This window comes from Drosophila pseudoobscura, chromosome 2, assembly GCF_009870125.1.
Source record: "Drosophila pseudoobscura strain MV-25-SWS-2005 chromosome 2, UCI_Dpse_MV25, whole genome shotgun sequence".
Classification (NCBI taxonomy): Eukaryota; Metazoa; Arthropoda; class Insecta; order Diptera; family Drosophilidae; genus Drosophila; species Drosophila pseudoobscura.
Genome location: NC_046679.1, coordinates 12,586,303 through 12,605,352, shown reverse-complemented (window position 1 = coordinate 12,605,352; position 19,050 = coordinate 12,586,303). Strand labels below are relative to the sequence as shown.

General features: G+C 45.3%; 1 protein-coding gene across 4 annotated transcripts in view; it reads right to left on the bottom strand.

Annotated features, from left to right (window-relative positions):
• Positions 1-19,050, bottom strand: part of SKIP (Shal K[+] channel interacting protein) — a 174,747-nt gene that overhangs the window by 19,231 nt on the left and 136,466 nt on the right. The window contains exon 3 of one of the 4 annotated variants that reach the window (XM_033376531.1): positions 15,972-16,134. The exons of the other annotated variants lie outside the window; for them this stretch is intronic. Within the exon in view, the coding sequence (XP_033232422.1) occupies positions 15,976-16,134 (159 nt within the window). The 3' untranslated portion in view covers positions 15,972-15,975. Of the gene's footprint in view, positions 1-15,971; positions 16,135-19,050 lie in introns of those variants that run through there. 4 annotated transcript variants of the gene reach the window in all.

Sequence of the window (19,050 nt, the reverse complement as noted above, 5' to 3'; positions counted from 1 at the left end):
TCAGCGGATCGGGATGGGCAGTCAACCATTGAACCATTGAAGCATCCATCAATTGCAAATTGTAAATCGCAAAATCTATTTGCAAGTCACAACACAATCGATGATGGCTAGCAGGCCCTCTGGCTGGGAGACAGATCCGTTTCCGTTGGCTGTAATCAGCTGAAAGAAATCAACTTGGAGGCCAAAGCGTTCACTCAAGCGATGTCCATGTCGGATGTCAGCAGCAACAGCGAGCACTTAAGGGTTAATTTCATAAATTGTACATCAAAGCGGCAACAGATGGGGGCGGCGGAGGGGCGAAGGGGCTTGCCCTGCAGTTGACAATTTTTGAAAGTCAGTGATTTGTAAATAATCCTTTTATAAGCACAATGGCTGCTCGTTAACGGCAAATGAGTTTTGACATGGCCAGTGGACAGCCCTCCCCTCCCCCCCCCTCACACACACGCCTCCACTGCTTATCGCTGTGTGACAATCTGGGAATGAGGCCCTGAATAATGCCTGGCCATTAACACAATCATCATCGTCATCGTTTCCATCGTCATCATCATCGTTGTAGTCCTGTAGTCCTTGTCCTGTAGTCCTTGTTCTTTTCCCTGGCAATTTCAGGCAACACCATAATGCCAGCTGGTTGTTGCTTTTTCGGTGCTAATATCCCGCATACATGCAAAGTTCCTGCCCCCCCCTGCCCCCCTGCCGCCCCCTGCCACCCTCTACAGAGGCTTTCCATTAAGGAAAATGCTATTTTGTACTTTACATCCTCCTACATGAGCATGGAGGAGCGGCAAACTCAAGACCGAAACGAAACTATGTTAACTTGTTAAAAAGCACAAAACTTGAGGCGTTTACTACACTTCCACACTCGGTGCTGCTCAAGGAATTCATTAGCCAGGCGGCCAGGAGGCCAGGAGGCCAGGAGTATCGACAGACAGGATGCCTCCTCGGTGTGTCTGCTGCCTAAAAGTATTTTCTAATTAAATACTCATGTTTTACAATATGGCGCTGACATTCTGCGGAAATGCCTTTTAATTTCCACATTTGAGATGCTCATGGGCACATGTGGCACAGGGGTGGGGGGCACACAGGGAGGGGGGGCACAGGGTTGGCACATTTTGAGTTTAATTTGCCAGAAATGAGTTTTAGTTTTGCGACGACGACGCACACACACAACACATTTCATCTTCAGCCACTCTTTTTGCTATATCATTTCCGCTGAAAAGGGGGTGGCATGTGGCATGTGGCATGCTGCGCTCTCTCTCACATACATTAGCAGCAAATAATTTAATTTCTCATTTGTAAAGTGATGGAAAAATCATTTGAAACAGCGACAGAGAGAGAGTGGGGGGGCATTAAAAAGGGTTGTTTCACCCCTCCCAAAGAAGCAATGGGAAAAATTACGCATACGCCACGTTTGACATAAAATTGCGCATAATGACGGGCACGCTGTGGCAGCTGAAGACTGTGGAGACTCGTCCTGGAGCCTGCGTTAAAGTCACGAGGAGTCAACGTCACAGACAGCCCCCGGGGTCTTGCGGCGGAGGGGCAAGGGGGGCAAGGGGGACTGCATTACATTTCAATTTTCATTTTCATTTCCATTTTTCCTGCCATTTAATTTTAATTCATTTTCCATTGTCTTTTCTTTCCTCTCTCTCTATCTCTCTCTCTCTCTCACTCTCTCTGTGTTCTTTTGTTTCTTGCAACAAATGAAATGAAATCAGCCATAATTAGCATTATATTTCATACTTAATATAATTTAAGTTGGCAAAATGCACGACAGTCCTTTGCGCCAGGGACTCCTTTCGGGCAGAGTGACAGCCATGCATGGCAGCCAGGACAATGCCAGTTCCTGCCACACGCAAAGTGCAACGTTTGATTGCCACGCCCTCCCTGTCAGGTTTTTCTATGCCCCCCCCCCCCCCCCACACACAGGACTCTGTTTGTGCCACGCACGTCGTGCCCTCAGGCGGGTTTGTCTTTGCCAATTTATGCGTTAGCCCTGACGCAATTATGCGAAATTTTCGCACACACAGCTGGATCGATTCCCCCCCCCTACGATCCACCAAAAAAGGGCGGTTTGACAGTGGCCGGGGCGTGGCTAAACGCTTGTTGCAGGGGCGTAACGTTTTAAGTTTTGTCGGGGTTTTGGCTTTTTGCGTGTGGGCAGCGTAATTTAATTACTTTTTTGCGGCATTTATAGACAATAATGATGGCGAATGATGGGGATGATCAGGAAGGGGGGGGGGGGGGGGGGGGGGGGGGGAGAAGGGTGGAGAAGCTCAAGGACAATCGTTTGTTGGGGGCTGTTCTGTTTCACTTTTTGGCCAGCAACAGCAGGGACATGCTTGAGGTCATATTAAAGGAAAATTAATGTTGTTTTAATTGTAAATGAGTTTCGCAAATGAACAAAGAGTTGGCCAAAGCGTGGGTTATTTCTTCTAATGTCTAGACATTCGGGGATCTCGAGTGGGGGCATAAAGATGGTTTGCCCTTAAGATTGATGTTTATGGGTTCTGGGCAAGTCCTCGACTTTACTGGGGTTTATTTATGGGCTATTTTGGCTATGAAATATCATTAAATATTTAAAATGAGAATATTATTTGAGGTTTTTTGGCCGAATGTTTGAAATTAGGTGTGAAAAAGCAGCCTGAAGAAGAGCATGTGGCTTTGGCTATAAATATGTAATTTTTTTAGGGTTTTATTGTAGGAAAAAATAAATAGAAAAAAATTAAAAAAAAGGAAATGTGAACCGAATTTTGTATTGTCTAAATCTCATTTTTTGCTAAATCTACAAATGTTTCCAATATTTTTTTCTACTTATTTTAATTTTTTTTTATATTTTTTCTATTTTTCTTTCAAACTATTTTTTTTCTTTAATTTATTTTTATTCACTAATTTTTTTAAGAAATTAAGATTTTAAGAAAATGTGAACAGAATTTTCCTTTTATTAAATCTTTTTTTTTTTTTATCTACAATTTTGTTGTCCATTATTTTTTTCAACTTTTTTGTTTTAGCTTTCCTTCAAACTATTTTTTTTTCTTTCATTTTTATTTTTTTTTTACTTTTTTACCCTCTTTAACGAATATTATTTAAGAAAATTTGGCAGAAAATGAGCCTGAAGAAAGTTATGTACTTTTTTTAGTGTTTTATTTAAGAAAAAATATAAAAAATGAAGAAAAAGTGAACAGAATTGTCTTTTTTTTTTAAATCGTCTTTTGTTAATTCTACAAATTTTCCACCTCTTTTCCATTTTTTATATTTATTTTTTCCTATATTTTTCTTTTTCTCTGTCTTTTTCTTTCACCCTCTTAAACGTCTTGTTTAGGCCATTTCTCATCGTAATTACTGGCTAATTGCACAAAAATCTACCTCTTGGCAGCCATTCCTGCCCATCAATCATGATTGATTTCCTTTTTGGGGTTTGCTGGAGAAACATTAGTCATACGAGAGGAGAGAACACGTTAAAATTGACATTAAATGCACAATCGAACAGGAGAGGAAAAAAAAAGAAGGCAACAACAGCAAAATACATAGACTAATCTGCCAACAACAACAACAACACAAAGAGCAAGAGACTTAGAGAGAGAGAGGGGGAGAGGGAGAGGGAGAGAGGGAGGGAGTAACGTGAGGGACATGTCCATTCATGTCTTGGCGTGTGTGAATGAGCAAAAGGGAGGGCAAAAGCGACTGACAACAGCATGAGAAAGTGCCAAAATGACTAACGGACGAAGTGGAGGGTGGGTGGAGGGTTGGGGGGGGGGGGGGAGGGTGGTAGAGCATGACTGGCAGGAGGCCCCTGACAGATTGAGTTTCATTTGGGTGGAAAGCAACGAAAACGAAACGAAACCAAAGTCAAACGAGGAGCAGCAAATATTTTGCCAAATTACATTTCAACAGCCTTTTGCTGTTACACACCCCCAACGCCCTCTCCCTCCCCCCTGGCTACCCCCTGGCTACCCCCTGGCTACCTTCTAGCTTGGCCATTTGATACCCTGTTCTTTCGTTAGGGTATGCGGCACTAGGAGGTGCCTTGGAAGCGCAGTTTACCTGGGAAACTTCTGCGCCAAGATTTTCCCTATTTTTAGGAATTTTTGTGGCTGAAATCCTGGAATTTAGTGCCCCTTGTGGGGTATTTCAGGTCTCAGCCTCCTTGCCGAATTAGCCTTTGCTTCTGGCTCCTTTTTTTTCGGCCAGTGAAGGGAAAATTTCCACATTTGGCACATCAATGTCAAATTGAGGCATTGGTCAGACAGCAGACACACGCACACAAATGAAAGCCAGGAAATTGCCAAAAAAAATGCACATGTGTGCGTGTGCGTGTGGTTGGGTTTTTCCTGGGGAAAACTAGACATAAAATGAAATGAAATGAACAAAAAAGATTTCTATCTGGAGCGGCCCACTCGAATGGCCGAAAGTTGCTTAATATGACAGCTGCTGCCACACGGGCACAGGGTTCAAAGTTCAGCCAAAGAGAACTGCACACACACGGGGAGTGAGAGTGAGAGTGAGAGGCAACTATCTGATGGAGATGGAGTGGTGGCACGTTGCTTGTTAAGGCGCAAAGTTCTTTATCATTTGCCCGCCCCCCCCTTTTGTGGCAACCGTAAACCGATGCTAATCCGTGGCAGGAGCAACGGCAGCGGCAGCTTTGAATGCTTAAAACAATTTACTTTGATGCTGCCCCACGACCGTCTGGCTGCCTGCCACAGCGCAATCCAATTGACTTCATTTGTCCAACTGGAAAGCATAAGACAAAATGGATTAAGTGCACCCCCTGCCCCCCCACAAAACTCTGGCCATTGTCCAGCCTGGGGGGCGGGGGTGGGGGTTCCACTCGTAAGAAGGATAATGGCTCTGTGGCACCCTGGAGTCATATTTGCAGTTAACCGCACATAACAATGGGGCAACCAGGGCCCAGGGCCCAGCGTTTTGATGAATTCATTCCACTCACTCCCACCCCCTCCCACCCCCTGCTACCCACCGTTGGGGGGTTGTTTTTGGGCTGCCATATGAATTGATTTGCTGTCAGACGCGCGGCTGCATGCACGACTTGCTCCTCATTATGCCGCACATATGGCCCAGCTGCCACTTGGTATGCGCCGGCATGTGGCAAGAACTTGGCAAGGCATTAGCCTACCAATTTTTCGTGTCCTTTCTGCGGGCCCACAATCAATTTGCATTGTCTCTGGCGCTCTTCGGATAACCAATAAGTTGGCGGTTTCCAATTAGGAGGCAGACGCAGATCGGGCCTTAATTCCATTGTCATTAAGTCGAAAAAGAAAGGCCGGCAAACAAGCTGTCAACAAGCAGGCAAAATATTTGTTTAAAATTAAAAAAAAGCCAGGACCAAGGCTGCTCTCCCTCTCTCTCTCTGTGGCCCCTCCTTGGGGGCAATAAAACTTTCTTCATCAAGTCAACAGCAACAGCGGCGGCAGTGGAGGCGCCTAAAACTATGCTTAATTTTTTATCAACTGCAAGTCGACCCAAAGACCAAGTTTTGCTCTGGCTTTGGGCCAAAAAAAGAAGAGAGAAGGAGGCGGGAGGCAGGAGGCAGGAGCCGTGACAACGCAGATTGTGTGCTGCGGTGAAAGCCGCGGAAAATGAGAAAAGAAAATGGCAACATTTGGCCTACAACACGGCCGACCCGCCCGCCTCCGCCCAGCCCCCCCTTCGCCAGCCCCCGCCTTAAAACAAAAGGGCGGCCAATGAACTTTCGCCAGCAACAAAAAAAAAGCCAGAAGGAAAACTATAAAAAGAGGGAAAAGAAGGGAGGCAGGGAGGGGGGCATGGAGGGAGGCAGGGAGGGGGGCAGAGAGGGAGGCAGGGAGTGCGGCAGAGAGGGAGGGAGGGGAGGCAGTGCAGTGTAGGCCTTAGCAAAAACTGTCCAAGTGGGCGTGTCGGTGGAAAGACAGCTACACTGAGAGAAAAGCCCTGCCAATTATGGCCTTGAAATCAGGGAAAACCCAGCAGAGGCCTGGGAGATCCTTCACTGCCCTAAGGATTCCCATTTAATTTCATAAATTAAAATCCTTCAAGGAAGAGTTTAAAAGGTTCTTTAGGCCCCTGTTTTCCCTCGACAAGTGCCAGAGCCCTTTCTTCCCTAATGAAGCCAGCCAAAAACAGCACCCCACCCCCCGGTGCCCCACCAGACACAATGTCTGCGCCGTGTTTTTGTGTGCGAGCCGAAAAGTGCATATGTCTGCCCCCCCCCTCCCCCCGTCCCCACCCCCTCCCCCCTTACATGCGCAATCTGCCAGCCATCTGTGAGGCGTGCACACTTGTCAGCCAGTCGCTTGCCACGGCAGACACTGTTGACAGCCGCAGCACAAGGTGCACATCCAACATGGTTGCCACGCCCACTTGGCAGGGCAGGCAATGTGCCTTGACAACCGTCTGTCTCCGTCCGTTGAGTGTCCGCTTTTAGTGCACTTGCCAATTGCCTGACCTAGAAAGTGGCATGCCACCACGACTGTCTACCCTGGAAACAGCCCCCCAACGCGGGGGTATCTAAAGCCTCGGAAAGTCCTTGTTTTAGTCCTGACTTTTGCATGGTTTTCCAGTGCACTTTTCGGCAAAAAAAAGACTTGTTTTCGCGGGATTTTTTATGGCTCTGCAAATCTGTTAAGCTCTTGAGTGCCCCACGGGTATCTCCCCCCCACTCTCCTCTGCTGTCCTGTTGTGGCCAACAAATTAATAAAATTTTATGAAGCCATAGTCCCTCCCCCCCGCGCCACTTGCATTTATTATGCTAATTTCCCACTCCACCAACTGTTGATTATGGCTTATCAAAGCCATTGGCGCTCTGGCAATTGCAATTTCATTTTATGTGCCCCTCCCCCTCTCCCTCCCACCCCTGTTGGCAGGACATTAAAAATGCAAAAGTGATTATCTCTAATGGGAACGTATGCAGGAGGAGTGGCCCACCTCCTGCCTGACACTGATTCCCTCTCTGATTGAATCGATTCGTGGAGTCTGGAGTCGTCTACTAAACAACAAACGATTTCAGTTTAGCCACAAAAATGGCATCAATTTCATATCAATCATTGGCACTCCCCCCCACTCCCCCCACTCCCAATCCCCACTTCTATTGACTCCACTCATTCTCACTTTGGGCTATGGAGTTCTTTCCATTCATTTAGCCGCAGACAGATGGATGGGACAACAAGAGCTTCCCCGCCTTGTTGGGAATGCAAATCCGCGCACAATGGAAATTAATATAGCGTACTTAACAGGCCGACAGTGCGAGAGGGCCACCATTTTGTGGCTAGCAAATGAATGGATGCATACCCTGTAAAGCGGGGATATATGGGAGAGTTTATCTATCTATCTATCTAGGCTATCTAGGGATCTATCGCTGGTAAACAGGGAACACAAAGAGGAGTTTAGTTGCTTACAAAAAACCACATCGAAATACAGGCACAACAGATATCCAGGAAAAGGATATACTACCAATTATACTATCCATTTGATACAAATTTATAATTTTAAGCTCTTATTTTTAGAGCAAAAATTCAAAAATTAAAATCAAATCAAATTTTCGCATTACAAAAATATTAAAATTTAATACCAAATCTTTTTGAATTAAAAATTGTAAAAAAATATCATTAAAATATAAATTGAATATCAAATCTTTTTGATTTAAACATTTTAGAAATTGAAATATTATTTCATTTTTTTGGGGTTTGTATTATAAAATTTGAAAATTAAAAAATGAAAATAAAAATTTTGAATTTTAAGAAAATTCAATTTATTTTTGGCATAACAAATAAATTCAATATTTATTTTAATTTATTTATTTTTAATTTTTACTATTAAAATTAAATATTCGCAATAAAAATAGTTTTTAAATCTCAAAAATTTATAAATCTATTTAAATTCTTTTTTATATAACAATTAAATTCAATATTAATTTAGGAAATTTGAAAAAGATTTAAGTTTTTTTTTTGTATTGTACAAATTAGAAATTTTGAATATATCAAAAAAAAATCATTTTGAAATTAAAAATATTTAAAACGAAAATTCAAACTGTTTTTATTTTAAAATTTACCAAAAAATGAAAATATTATGAAAATAAAAATTAAACTAAATTTTGATTTTAAATTGTAATTTCAGAAAAAAATCACACCATTTTTATGGATTATAAAAACAAAAATTAGTTTGCACATAAGAGCCTTTCGGACTCCAAGCTGGACTGCCAAATACACCCTTTATGGATGGATACTATTCCACTCAGTGGAGGATTACCGCACGGGCGGGGCGTTGCTTTTAGCTGGAAAATGTGTGTGTGGTGTTGGTGTTGGTGTTGGGTTTTATCCTGTTTTTGTTTTCCATTCGACAGCGGATTGACACTTTCCATCAAAGCGACAGCAGGCGGCCGCAACAGTTGCACATTTGATTTGGTTTTGTTTGTACAGTCACCCCCCTACCCCCTCCCACACCCACACCCACTTTCTTTTTTTTAACCCTTAACGGTGAAAATATACCACAAAACAGAGCCCTCCGCCGCCCCCTCTTTGGCGGCATTTGTGCCTGGCTTTTGTTGTTGTTTTATCAACGTTGACAAATCTTTATGTCGCCTGCAATATTTTTTTGTCTGGTTTGTTTGTTGGTTTATGCCCGGCACTCTCTCCCTCTCCCTCTCTCCCTCTCGCTCTCGCTTGCTATTTTTCATTAGAGCCATTTCCTGCGGTTAGAACCGGTGAGGAGGGGGGGAGAGGAGGGAAGGGCTTGAGGCAAAGAGGATTTGGATTTAATTTATTTAAATGCTTATCACGAAAGGCTTAAATGTTGTTGTTGTGGTGGAAAAGCGGCTTATGGAAAAAATGAATCTAACCGTCTAAAAAACCCCCCTCCTACCCCTCCACACTACCCCTTCCGCACTGCAGTGCATGACTGGCTAAGACCGAGTCATGTATGGCTTAATTAAAGGTACTGCCAGGAGGCAAGAGTCAGGAGGAGCAGGAGAGAGAGAGAGAGAGAGACAGCCGCACTACAAGACAGAAGACAACACCGCAAATTGGACAAAGGCCCGAGGGGTGGGGAGGGGCAAAAGGGGAGCCCAACGAACAGGAACTGAAATGAAGCGCCCAACCGCAAAAGGAGGGCAAAATCGACAGCCAGGAGTGGGGGAGGCGGCTTCTCGAAGGAGATACAACCGCCTGCCTCTTCGACGTTCAATTAATTATTCAGGCGAAAATGTTTCATATCCTGTGTATCGGCCGGGCACCACTACATGCGAAATAAGTTCGACAGCTGTTGTTGACCTTACCTCAAATTGGTTAAAGGACCCTCCAGCCCTCCCTCCCTGGAAAATTTATGGTTTGCAAATTGTTTTGCACCCCAAAAAAGGTTAAAATGGGCGGGGGGGGAGGAGGGGGCGCCACGGATGAGTAACATATTTGGTAGCTCGTTGAAAAGTCAAAAGGCTACCGAGGGCCGACTGCTGCTGCTGCTGCTGCTGCTTTGCATGCCAAACGAGTCCTGGCCAACCAGTCCTCCTCCTGTGAGTCGTCTCAAGGTTCCGCACAGAATGTTGTTGATGATGATGATTGTAATCCGGTTTGTAAGTTATGTGCTGCTTAATTGAGTTCACATGCACATGACCTGAATTCCTGATGGCACACCCACACCCAAAGCCCCCAGAGATCCCCTGAAATCCTTTACGAATGGGGCGGTGGGGATGTGGGGGCGGTGGGGATGTGCCCGTCAGGTGTCCTGACTGCTGATGAGGCCGCAGCACGTGTTGCCCTCCATTCCAGGGATCAAGGATGTGGCATAGATAGGTGGAGCACAGGTTAACCTGCAACTTGATTTTCACTTATCCCTTTTCGCCTTTTCTTTTGCCTCCTCCTCCTCCTCCTCTCTCCTCTCTCCTGCTTTTATTACGTAATTTTATAGTTTTCTTCCTCTCTTTGTGGGTGGGCGTGGCACTTGGCAATCTCTTAATTTTCGTAAATCTGCACATCATAATTTATTTTAATTGCCACTAAGACCGTCTCCAGGCCCCTACCCCCCCGCCGCCTCTCCTCCCGTCTGGCTGCCATAAAAAATGACCCAGACATTATTTCGGAAAAGGAAAATCAATTTATGATAGCCACATGGATTGTTTATGATGTCTGGCCCTCGTTTTGCCCCGGAAAATTTACGTGAACGAGGCAGAGCCTTGGTCCTGGTCCTCTTCCACAAATAAATGAAACTAATTTAGTGAAGGTGCTCTTCGAGTGTCCTGTGGCTGGGCAAACAATCTAAACAAAAGGCAAAGGCTTAAAATCATTTCATCCAGCCTCGAAGGAAGTCCTCTCAAGGCAGATACCCTTTCACAGGATTTTCGTTGGAATTCTGATGGGTTTTTAGGTGAGGGCATCCCTTAAGCTGGCATTCATTCGAAATTGTTGTACATAAAAATATATGGAAATATATGCACCTGCCTCTGGTGGCCCCAGGGGGGAGGGGCAGGGGGTGGGCGTGGTTTGCGGTAAGTTTTTGGCATCCCCTTTTTGTGAGGAGGAAAAACTGTTGCTATTTTGCCAGGCGCCGAAGCCTCGCTTGACAAATGTTGGCACAAGACACAAGGACCTCTCACACACACACACACACACACAGACAGACACACACACACAGAGGGGTGGTGGTGGTTGTGGCTGCGTCTGTTAGAACCCCTGGAGGCCTTACTATGAGGCTTTTAATAGTTTGATGTACGACTACGTCCTTCTTTCGGCAGCCGCACATATGCAAATTTTTCCCCAAAAAAGGGTTAGGCTTCTGTCTAAGCCTGCCTCTCTCTCTGTGTGGGTGTGTGTCCTGGAAATTAACAGGGGTTTGGGTTGTGTTTTAAAGGTGCTCTAATGGCTGTCGCTCCCTCACATTTTAAGCTAATTTTAATTCCAGTTTTGAAGTGTGGCAAATGAATATCCCCTCCGCCCCCCCCGCTCCCAAATACAGGAGATTCTTTTTGTTGTTGTCTCGCTGGCAAATAATGAAGACAAGTTCAAAGCAAACATAAATAAAATTGTTAACATTCTTGTCTCTAGCGGGCCCCATGCCACCCCATTTGCTCTCCTGCCCCATCATCATCACGCACACGCCCCAACAATTGAATTGTGCTTTTGCCAGAGAGAGAGATACAAAAATTTCTGTGTATATATATATAGACGACTATAAGAATGTATCTAAAAATAAGAGAGGAAAAACGCAAAACTTTTTCCTTTTCGTTGGATGGCAAATGAAATTCGCTCGTTTGATGTGAGGCACGACCCAAACTCCATTTCCAAGGAAGTCTGAATTCAGTTTTTTTTTCGCTTTTTTTTCCTTTGGCTGCTTTCACTTTGGGCGTCGCCTGGTGCAATTGTTTGAATACTTTTGCAGCGCATTAAATTAGTTTCGTTTGAGTTAACGTGCCGAGACGAGACCCAGACAAGGCAGGACATAAACAGGACTCAGCCCCAGACTCTGCCTCTGGATCAGACTCCGACTCCCACTCCGATTCCGATTCAGACAAACTTATAATCATGTCAGTCAAAGGCAACATAAGGGAATTTGCTGTTGCCAAAGTTTCGGCAGACAGTTCCGATCAACCAGAGAGAATGAATGAATAAAACAACAAAGAAAATTATCACAAATATGGGCAATGGGAAATATAGTTTTCTGCTGTATTTTCAACTATTTTTGTGGCTTCGTGAATTGAATTTGCGCAAGGAAATGCATGAAAGGGACCTTCATTGCTTCTGATGGTGACTCAATTTCACTTTTTCTGACTCATCTTTGAATTTAAGTGCATGACAATGGGGATATTCCCTGTCCAGAGCACCAATCGGCACTTTCGGATGAGTGTGACACGAGATTTATGTATGTTTTAGAGGTTTTATAGATATAGATTTGATCAGCTGACATTTGTTTGTATTTGAGTCCATGATAATGGGGATATTCCCTGACCTTGGCAAACAATCAGCACTTTCGAATGAGTGTGACATGAGATTTTTGTATGTTTTAGAGGTTTTATAGATATAGATATCATCATCGGACGTATGTTTGTATTTAAGTTAATGAAAATGGGGATATTCCTTGTCCAGAGCACCAATCATCACTTTCGGATGAGGGTGAAATGAGATTTGTATATGTCTAAGATGTTTTATAGATATACCCGTCATCTGTCGAATGTTTGAGTGCATGAAAATGAGGATATACCTTGTCCATAGCTTTAATCAGCACTTTCGGATGAGCGTGAAAAGAGATTTTTGCATGTTTTAGATGTTTTAAAGATGAGCACTTGTAAATTGTAAACCTTAAATCAGATTTCCCTGCTATTAAACATATTAATTCTAATCTTCAGTAAAATCTGATTGAAAATCCATGGAGCTCCCTTCTGCCAGGCCATGAAAGCTTATTGACTTTAATGCCCAGCGCTGGTAGCAGCACTTTGCCAATAAAAGTGTCGAACAAAGTCGAGAAAAATACGTTCATAATTCGTGGCACAGCAACACTGCCACTGCCACTGCCACAGCCCCAGGACCTGCCCCAGGACCCGCTCCATCTACTGCTAATGCCTTAATGCGCAGCAACAATAAATGTCCAATGCTCAATGAAGCTGAAAGTTGAAAGGCAGCTGTAGAAGCAGGAGCTGATGTCGAAGCCAAAGCTGATGCTGAAGCTGATTTTGGTAAGGAGCTGAAAGGAGCTGCAGACGTGTTGTTGAAGTGCAACTATTTGGCTGCCACAGCGGCAGCATCCAGCCAGCCAGCCATCCATTGATGGCAACCCAGAAGCCATTGAGCTGGTAATTGAAAAGCGAACAGCATTTCAGGATATATCAACAATAGCAGCCAAGGAGTGAAAGGAGAGCGACTTAAAGCTGTTGACACTCTTCGTGGAGTCTGGGCCGAGGCCAGGGATTGTGGTCGATAAGTCGGCGGATTATAAACTTGTCAGATTCTCTCAGAATGAAGGTCTCAGAGGGGCCCTGTTTGTATTTGTTTTTATTTTCATTTGCTACTCTAATTGAAGTGCCCCCAAGCACCGGGTAAAATTATGCAATTTTCATAATGCTCGCCCCATGATTGAGATCATTTGTTGTAGATACCGCACGGCGACCCTTTTGTGGCACGCGGCACTGCCACATGCCAAGTGTGCGGTTGCAGGGAGAGCAGGAGGGGTGGGGGGCTGCTGAGCAATTTTCATAACTTCATTTGCATTTAATAGAAGGGAGATTCCCGATCTGGAAGGGAGAAAAAAAAACTGGGAAGTTCGGAAATTTGTGTTTATGGCCGGAAGGGTGTACGCTGGCAGGTGGGGTGGGTCGGGGTCACCTTCTGTGCCGCTTTGGTTGTATTCTATTCACATTTTTGCAGTGTGTCATGGCAACAGCCAGCCAGCCAGCCAGCCAGCCAGCACACGCATGTCACCATCAAATAAATCACTAAACGCTGTGACAGTGTCAAATGTCAGGAAAGGAGAAGCGGAAGAGCCCGGTCACAGCCGGCCAGGACAGGACCAGAGCCGAAAAACCAGGACCAGGAGGAGGAGGAGGAGCAGCCCTGCGGAAGGGGTAATGAAGGGGGGGGTGTTCTTCCACTGAAGTGGTGTGAGATTGGGCCAAAAAAAGGGACTCCAAACACCATCGGATGTTGTCTCAGTTGGTAGGCGCACAGGGGACAATGACCGTGCCCCCCGTAGCCCCCATCTTCGCGTCACACCCTCTGCTACCCTCTGCTACCCTGCACCGCGTCACTTCATTGTTGACATTTAACGTGTTCGTGTTTGGCGTGACAAGTGACATGCTGCGCCAGCGACAACCTGACGGCCGACCAACTGTTGAGGTCTGAGGGGGGGGCAGTCAGCCCTTTCGAAAAAAGCAAAGGGTTGACATTGTACAAAAACGTTGGCTGGAACAAAAGGTAGCGTATAATTGCATAAATATGCAAATTAGTGAGCGAAACGAGTGGGGTAGGGGCAGGGGGAGGGGCAGGGGGCTGGCTGCCTGCCTTTCCTGCCTTGACGCATTGTCGCCCCCAATGTCAACGAGTGTCGTCGTCACACAGACAGACACGAGACACGAGACACGAGACACGCACTCTTCAGTGTCTCCCCCCCCCCATGCAGAAGGTGCGAGGCGCTCGAGCAAAAATCTATAGCATACTTTGCAGCTGCCCGACTGCATCCGTTAGCACCCACCCCCACCACCTTATAGAAGGGGGCTTGGGGGGGGGTTTTGGCATTTTGCATGAACGGAAATGTGTCTAATTTCAATACAAAGTGACTTTGGCAGACAGTGTGCGCACGTGTGGGGCACAGACGCACACACACACACACACGCAGACACACACAATTCTTCGTTTGTCTTTGTGCAAATTGCACTAACAAGCGACACACACACACACACACACACATCTACCCAGTGGAAACACTCAAATAGTCAGGCATGCATTACCTTCATTTGGCAACAGTTTTCATTTCCATTTCAATGCACAAAAGGTGCAAGCAAGAGGGGAGAAAGGGGGTGTGGGGGTATATTTTTCCAAGCAGAATAATAAAGGGCACAAAAATAAGGAAAAGGTAGACCCTGCCCAACAGTTTGAAGGCACTTTTCGAAAGACACGGTCCAAGGGTTCCTTTGCGTTCAATGCATTCCACCCACCCTCCACCCCCCCTTCCCCCTTCCCCTCTATAGCTGCCAAAAGGATAAACAAAATGTTATTTATTGAAAATTGTTATAGACCTGCCCCTGCCCCCCTGGCAGGAATCTTAATTTCCAACGCAAGTTCCTTTGGTGCTTCCAGGAAAAAAGAAAGCAGGAATTCCCCTTTGGCAAGTCCCAGAGGGGCTTCAGGGGGGCGGGACGGGGTGGACATTATGACAAAATGTGCATTTAAGTGCAACATTTATGTAAAATGTGCGTCTGGCAAGTTTCGCCTTTAAAATATGCACAAACATTCCATGGAGAGGGGGAGGGGGCGGTGGGAGGCTTGGGGTTGGGGCAACTTTCTTTGCCAAAAGGAAACCCAAGTTTGGTGACGAGAGTATTTTGTAAGAGCCCGTATGGAGGGGGGGTGGCGGGGGGAGGGGGCCAAAAGTTCAGAAATTAAGTTTGCTGACAAACGTTTGTTCAACGAGGGGGGTGGGGGTGGGCCTGGGGGTTTGCAACATTTCTAAACTTAAATAAGCGCAACTTGTGCGCCCGTGCCACATGTGCCACTCGCTGGGGCTCTGCAACTTTTCTAATGCAATTAATTCCTGCACTCAACAGGGGCTATGCGGGGGGCCAGGGGGCAGGGGGGGAGGGGCATAAAATGTGTCCCAAGACTGTGAGGAAAAGTTTTTTGGGGGCGCCTTCGTTCTATGTTTTTCGGCTGGCAACTTGGGGCGCAACGCACAAATTAGTGCAGCAGCGGCAGTAGCAGCATGTGGCAAGGCTCTGGATCCTGCCGCCTGGTTCCTGGCTCCTGGCTCCTGGCTCCTGCTGCTGCTTCTAACCATAATGCATGTCATAATGGCAAGGGGCCTCTCTCTGCTTCTCTCTCTCTCTCTCTCTCTCTCTCTCTCTTTTCTATGCATTTCCTGCTCTGGAAAGTTGCGATGGAAATTTGTCACACGCACAAATTGTTGATCCTTCCTGCCCCCCCCCCACCCCCTGGTTTTGGGCCCCAAAACTGCATTCTATTTGATGTAATTTAAATTTTTAATTAAGCACGCAAATTGTTTTTCGGTGGTTTTTCGGCAAATCTCTGACAGATTTCTACTCGCCGGCTGTCAACGCGTTTTTGGGCATAAATTTCGCTCTGTATGCGAAATGATAATGAAAATGTTTAAATATTTACCACAATTTGTAACGACAATCAAAGCAGACACACACACACGCACACCCACACACACTGATACACAAATACATAGATAGAAAGAGATAGATAGAGGCATAGCAGAGTTAAGTTTACGGTTTAGTTTTTGGGTTTTTGCAAATTTTGTTAGTGGAAATATCTATGTAAACTACATTTAAAAATGATGAAAATTATGAAAGTATGCAAGGGAATAATGAATGAGGGGTTGGGGTGGTGAGGGGTGTGCAAAGAGAGAGACAGAGGAATACATTGATGGAACATCGATTGAAACGGATTGAGGAAAACGTCTGGGCCAGCGGCTGATCACACTTACCTAGAAAGAGAAGAGAAAGTACAGAAAGGGGGAATTAGTTGAGAGGAAATATAGCATAAGTTAATTTAATTACAATAAATATTATGTATATTTTATGGGCTAGTATTTTCAAGTGGTTCAAAAGGAAATCATTTCCTAAGTCCAGAAGGTGGCTTGTAAGTCCATTGAACAAACAAGACTCTATGCAAAATAAATATAAAACATTTAAGAAAATTCTATTGAGAGTCTTTTAATATGTTGTGGTCGAGAATCGGGAAATATTTGCAGGTTATTTTGCAAGACTTTTGACTGTGAAATTATTCTCAGTGTACGATCTTCCGCTGGTTGCCTCTCTTTTTCTTCTGTGCCTTCGTCATCGTTCCTTTGCTACAGCAACTTTGTTCCTGTAATTTGCCCATTTTATTGCTTGCCAGCGACTGAGAAAATGCGCATCAAAAGATCAAGCAGATAAAAGTCGACGTCGAAGCCAGCCGAAGCCGAAATCGTTTGTCCATCTGGCACTCGTGTTGTTGCAGCTCGCTCGGTGACGATCAACGGAGCTCGAGAGGCGACAAGAACTGTCGTGCACAGCAATCCCAGGTGTTGAAATCCCTAGTGCGAGCGAGAGGCAAATGTCTCTCCAGCTTCTACATTTGCCTATTCTCTGCCCGTGTGGCTGTTGTTGGCGCGTTTTTCGCTCGTCGGCAGATCTTAGCAGCGATAAGAACTCTGCTTGGCGTTGCCGAGTGCGAGCGAAAGGCAAATACATATGTATCCATCTTCTCCATTTGCCTAGGCTATTGCTTTCTGCCCTTCTGCTGCAGAGAGAGTACGTATTTCGTCCAGAGAGCAGATCGTAGCAGCGATAAAAGCTATGCTTAGCGTAGCCGAGTGCAAGGGAGATGCAAGTGCCAGCCCATGCATTGGCAAATAAAAAAGAGAGCAAGCTTCACAAAGTGAACTTTTGAGCTTGGACATAAAGTAAAACTGAAAGCCGACGGCAAATGCATTCTCTGATGAAAACTAATGCCAAAGCCTGCCTAAAATGTTTTTAAATACACAAAAAACGAACATTTATTTGCAGCTAAATGGAAATGGAAGTCGAAGGCAACAAGACAGACAAAAAATAAAGACCATAAATTGACAATATCAAAGGTAATTGTTCACCTGGAGCATAAATCTGCCAGGCCATATAATTGGCCTTATCTTTTCCACCGATAAACAATAAATATGGCTTTTATAATTAACTCTTTTGTGCTCCACTCTCTCCGGCCGACAACAATTTTGGTATTTGCTTAAAATTATGAAACAAACCAGTTGTGCATGCCACAAAATATTTGCGTGTTAAATGAAAAACAAGCAAAAAGCAAAATCACAGCCGGGCAACGGGCCAGTGGAAAACCGCATGGAAAACTCGTGAATTTTCCAATCCGAAATCCAATTCGTGCTAGACACAAAAATATTTGCCTTGCATTTCTGCCAGTTTAATTTCGTTTCATTTTGCTCCTTCTTCTTCTTCTTTTTTTTTTACAATCTGTTCGTTTTTCGAAAGTTTTTGGAACATTTTTATTATTTGGCGTTGGGCTGGGTGGGGGAGGGGGGGGAGGGGCTGTATTTGTTTGTGGTTTCTGCGGCCAGCATTTATATCGGTTTTTTTTTTTTTGGGTGTGTGTGTGTGTGTTTGTGGCAGGAAATGCGCTGGCGGCGATACAGAGTTTCAATTCGTGTATGTTAATATTTATGTTTTGATTTCAAACAACGCGCCACCTCTGAAATATTAATGAAATACAAACACAATGTTAGCATGCCACACAGGAGGCGCACACACCCACACCCACACTCTCCCCCTCCCTCTCTCGCTCGCACATAGTGGGGATATGCAAATAACGGGACGACTGCGAGACATTGACAGGGTAAGCAAACACCTGGAACAGACCCCAACCCCCTCCCTCCCCTCCCCCCACAGAAAAAAAATCCAGTGAAGTGCTTTCCAGAGCTTAGACGTAAAAGATATCCCCCCCCCCTCCGCCCACCCCTTGGTTGAGCTTTGAAAAACTTTTGCCTTCAGTTTTTGGGGGAAGATTTTATGCTAAATCTATGGGAAAAGTCACTGCCGCCCGAAAGATAATCAGCGGCACAGGAAAAAACCTCCTGCCGCACCCAAAAATAATGATATGGGTATGCTCTAAGCTCACAGTAAGGGTACTCTAACAGAAAGGGTATTCGTGGCGCCCTTAAGTATGCCATGTATTTTTTTTCTTATTTGGTGGTTGAACAGGGTTCCATGGGTGCCTGCCTCTGGAATACACAAATATTTTATTTCAAGATTAACGCTTGTCAGGAGTCCCCCCCCGGTCCCCCAGTCCCCCTCTCCCTCTTTCCTTTCTTTTATAAATGCAAAAATCGTGAGTGGCGTCGCACAATTCGGTTTGTTGCACTTTGTAGACAGCAAGAGAGAGAGAGAGAGGGAGAGCGAGAGAGAGAGAGCGAAACAGCTGCCAGGAGCCACACCTAAGTCCTGCCATGTGTCTAAAAGCGGTAGTATCCTCTGCCACACAGACACAGAGGCAGAGGCAGAGGCAGAGGCAAATTTAGCTGCAGGCCAAACAAATGACAAAGCAACGACGACATCGGAAGCTCGCCCTGACTGGAGTCCTGGCTGCTGGGGGGGAGGGGGAGGTAGGAAAAAGTAAAAGTGGCAAAAGCAAAACCGCCGCATCCTCGCACACGTTTTATTGATTTTCCTTCTTTCAAGCCGCATGCCACATGCCGCATGCCACATGCACATGCGTCCTCCAGCCTTCGAGCTTTTTTGCGTATTTCCGGCGATTAAGCCGGCGTCGCCATTTGTTTGTAAATTATTTAATGTTACGCTTAAATTTTCCGGCAGCACCAAAGGCTAACTGGGAGGGGGGTAGGGGGTAGAGGGTGGAGAGA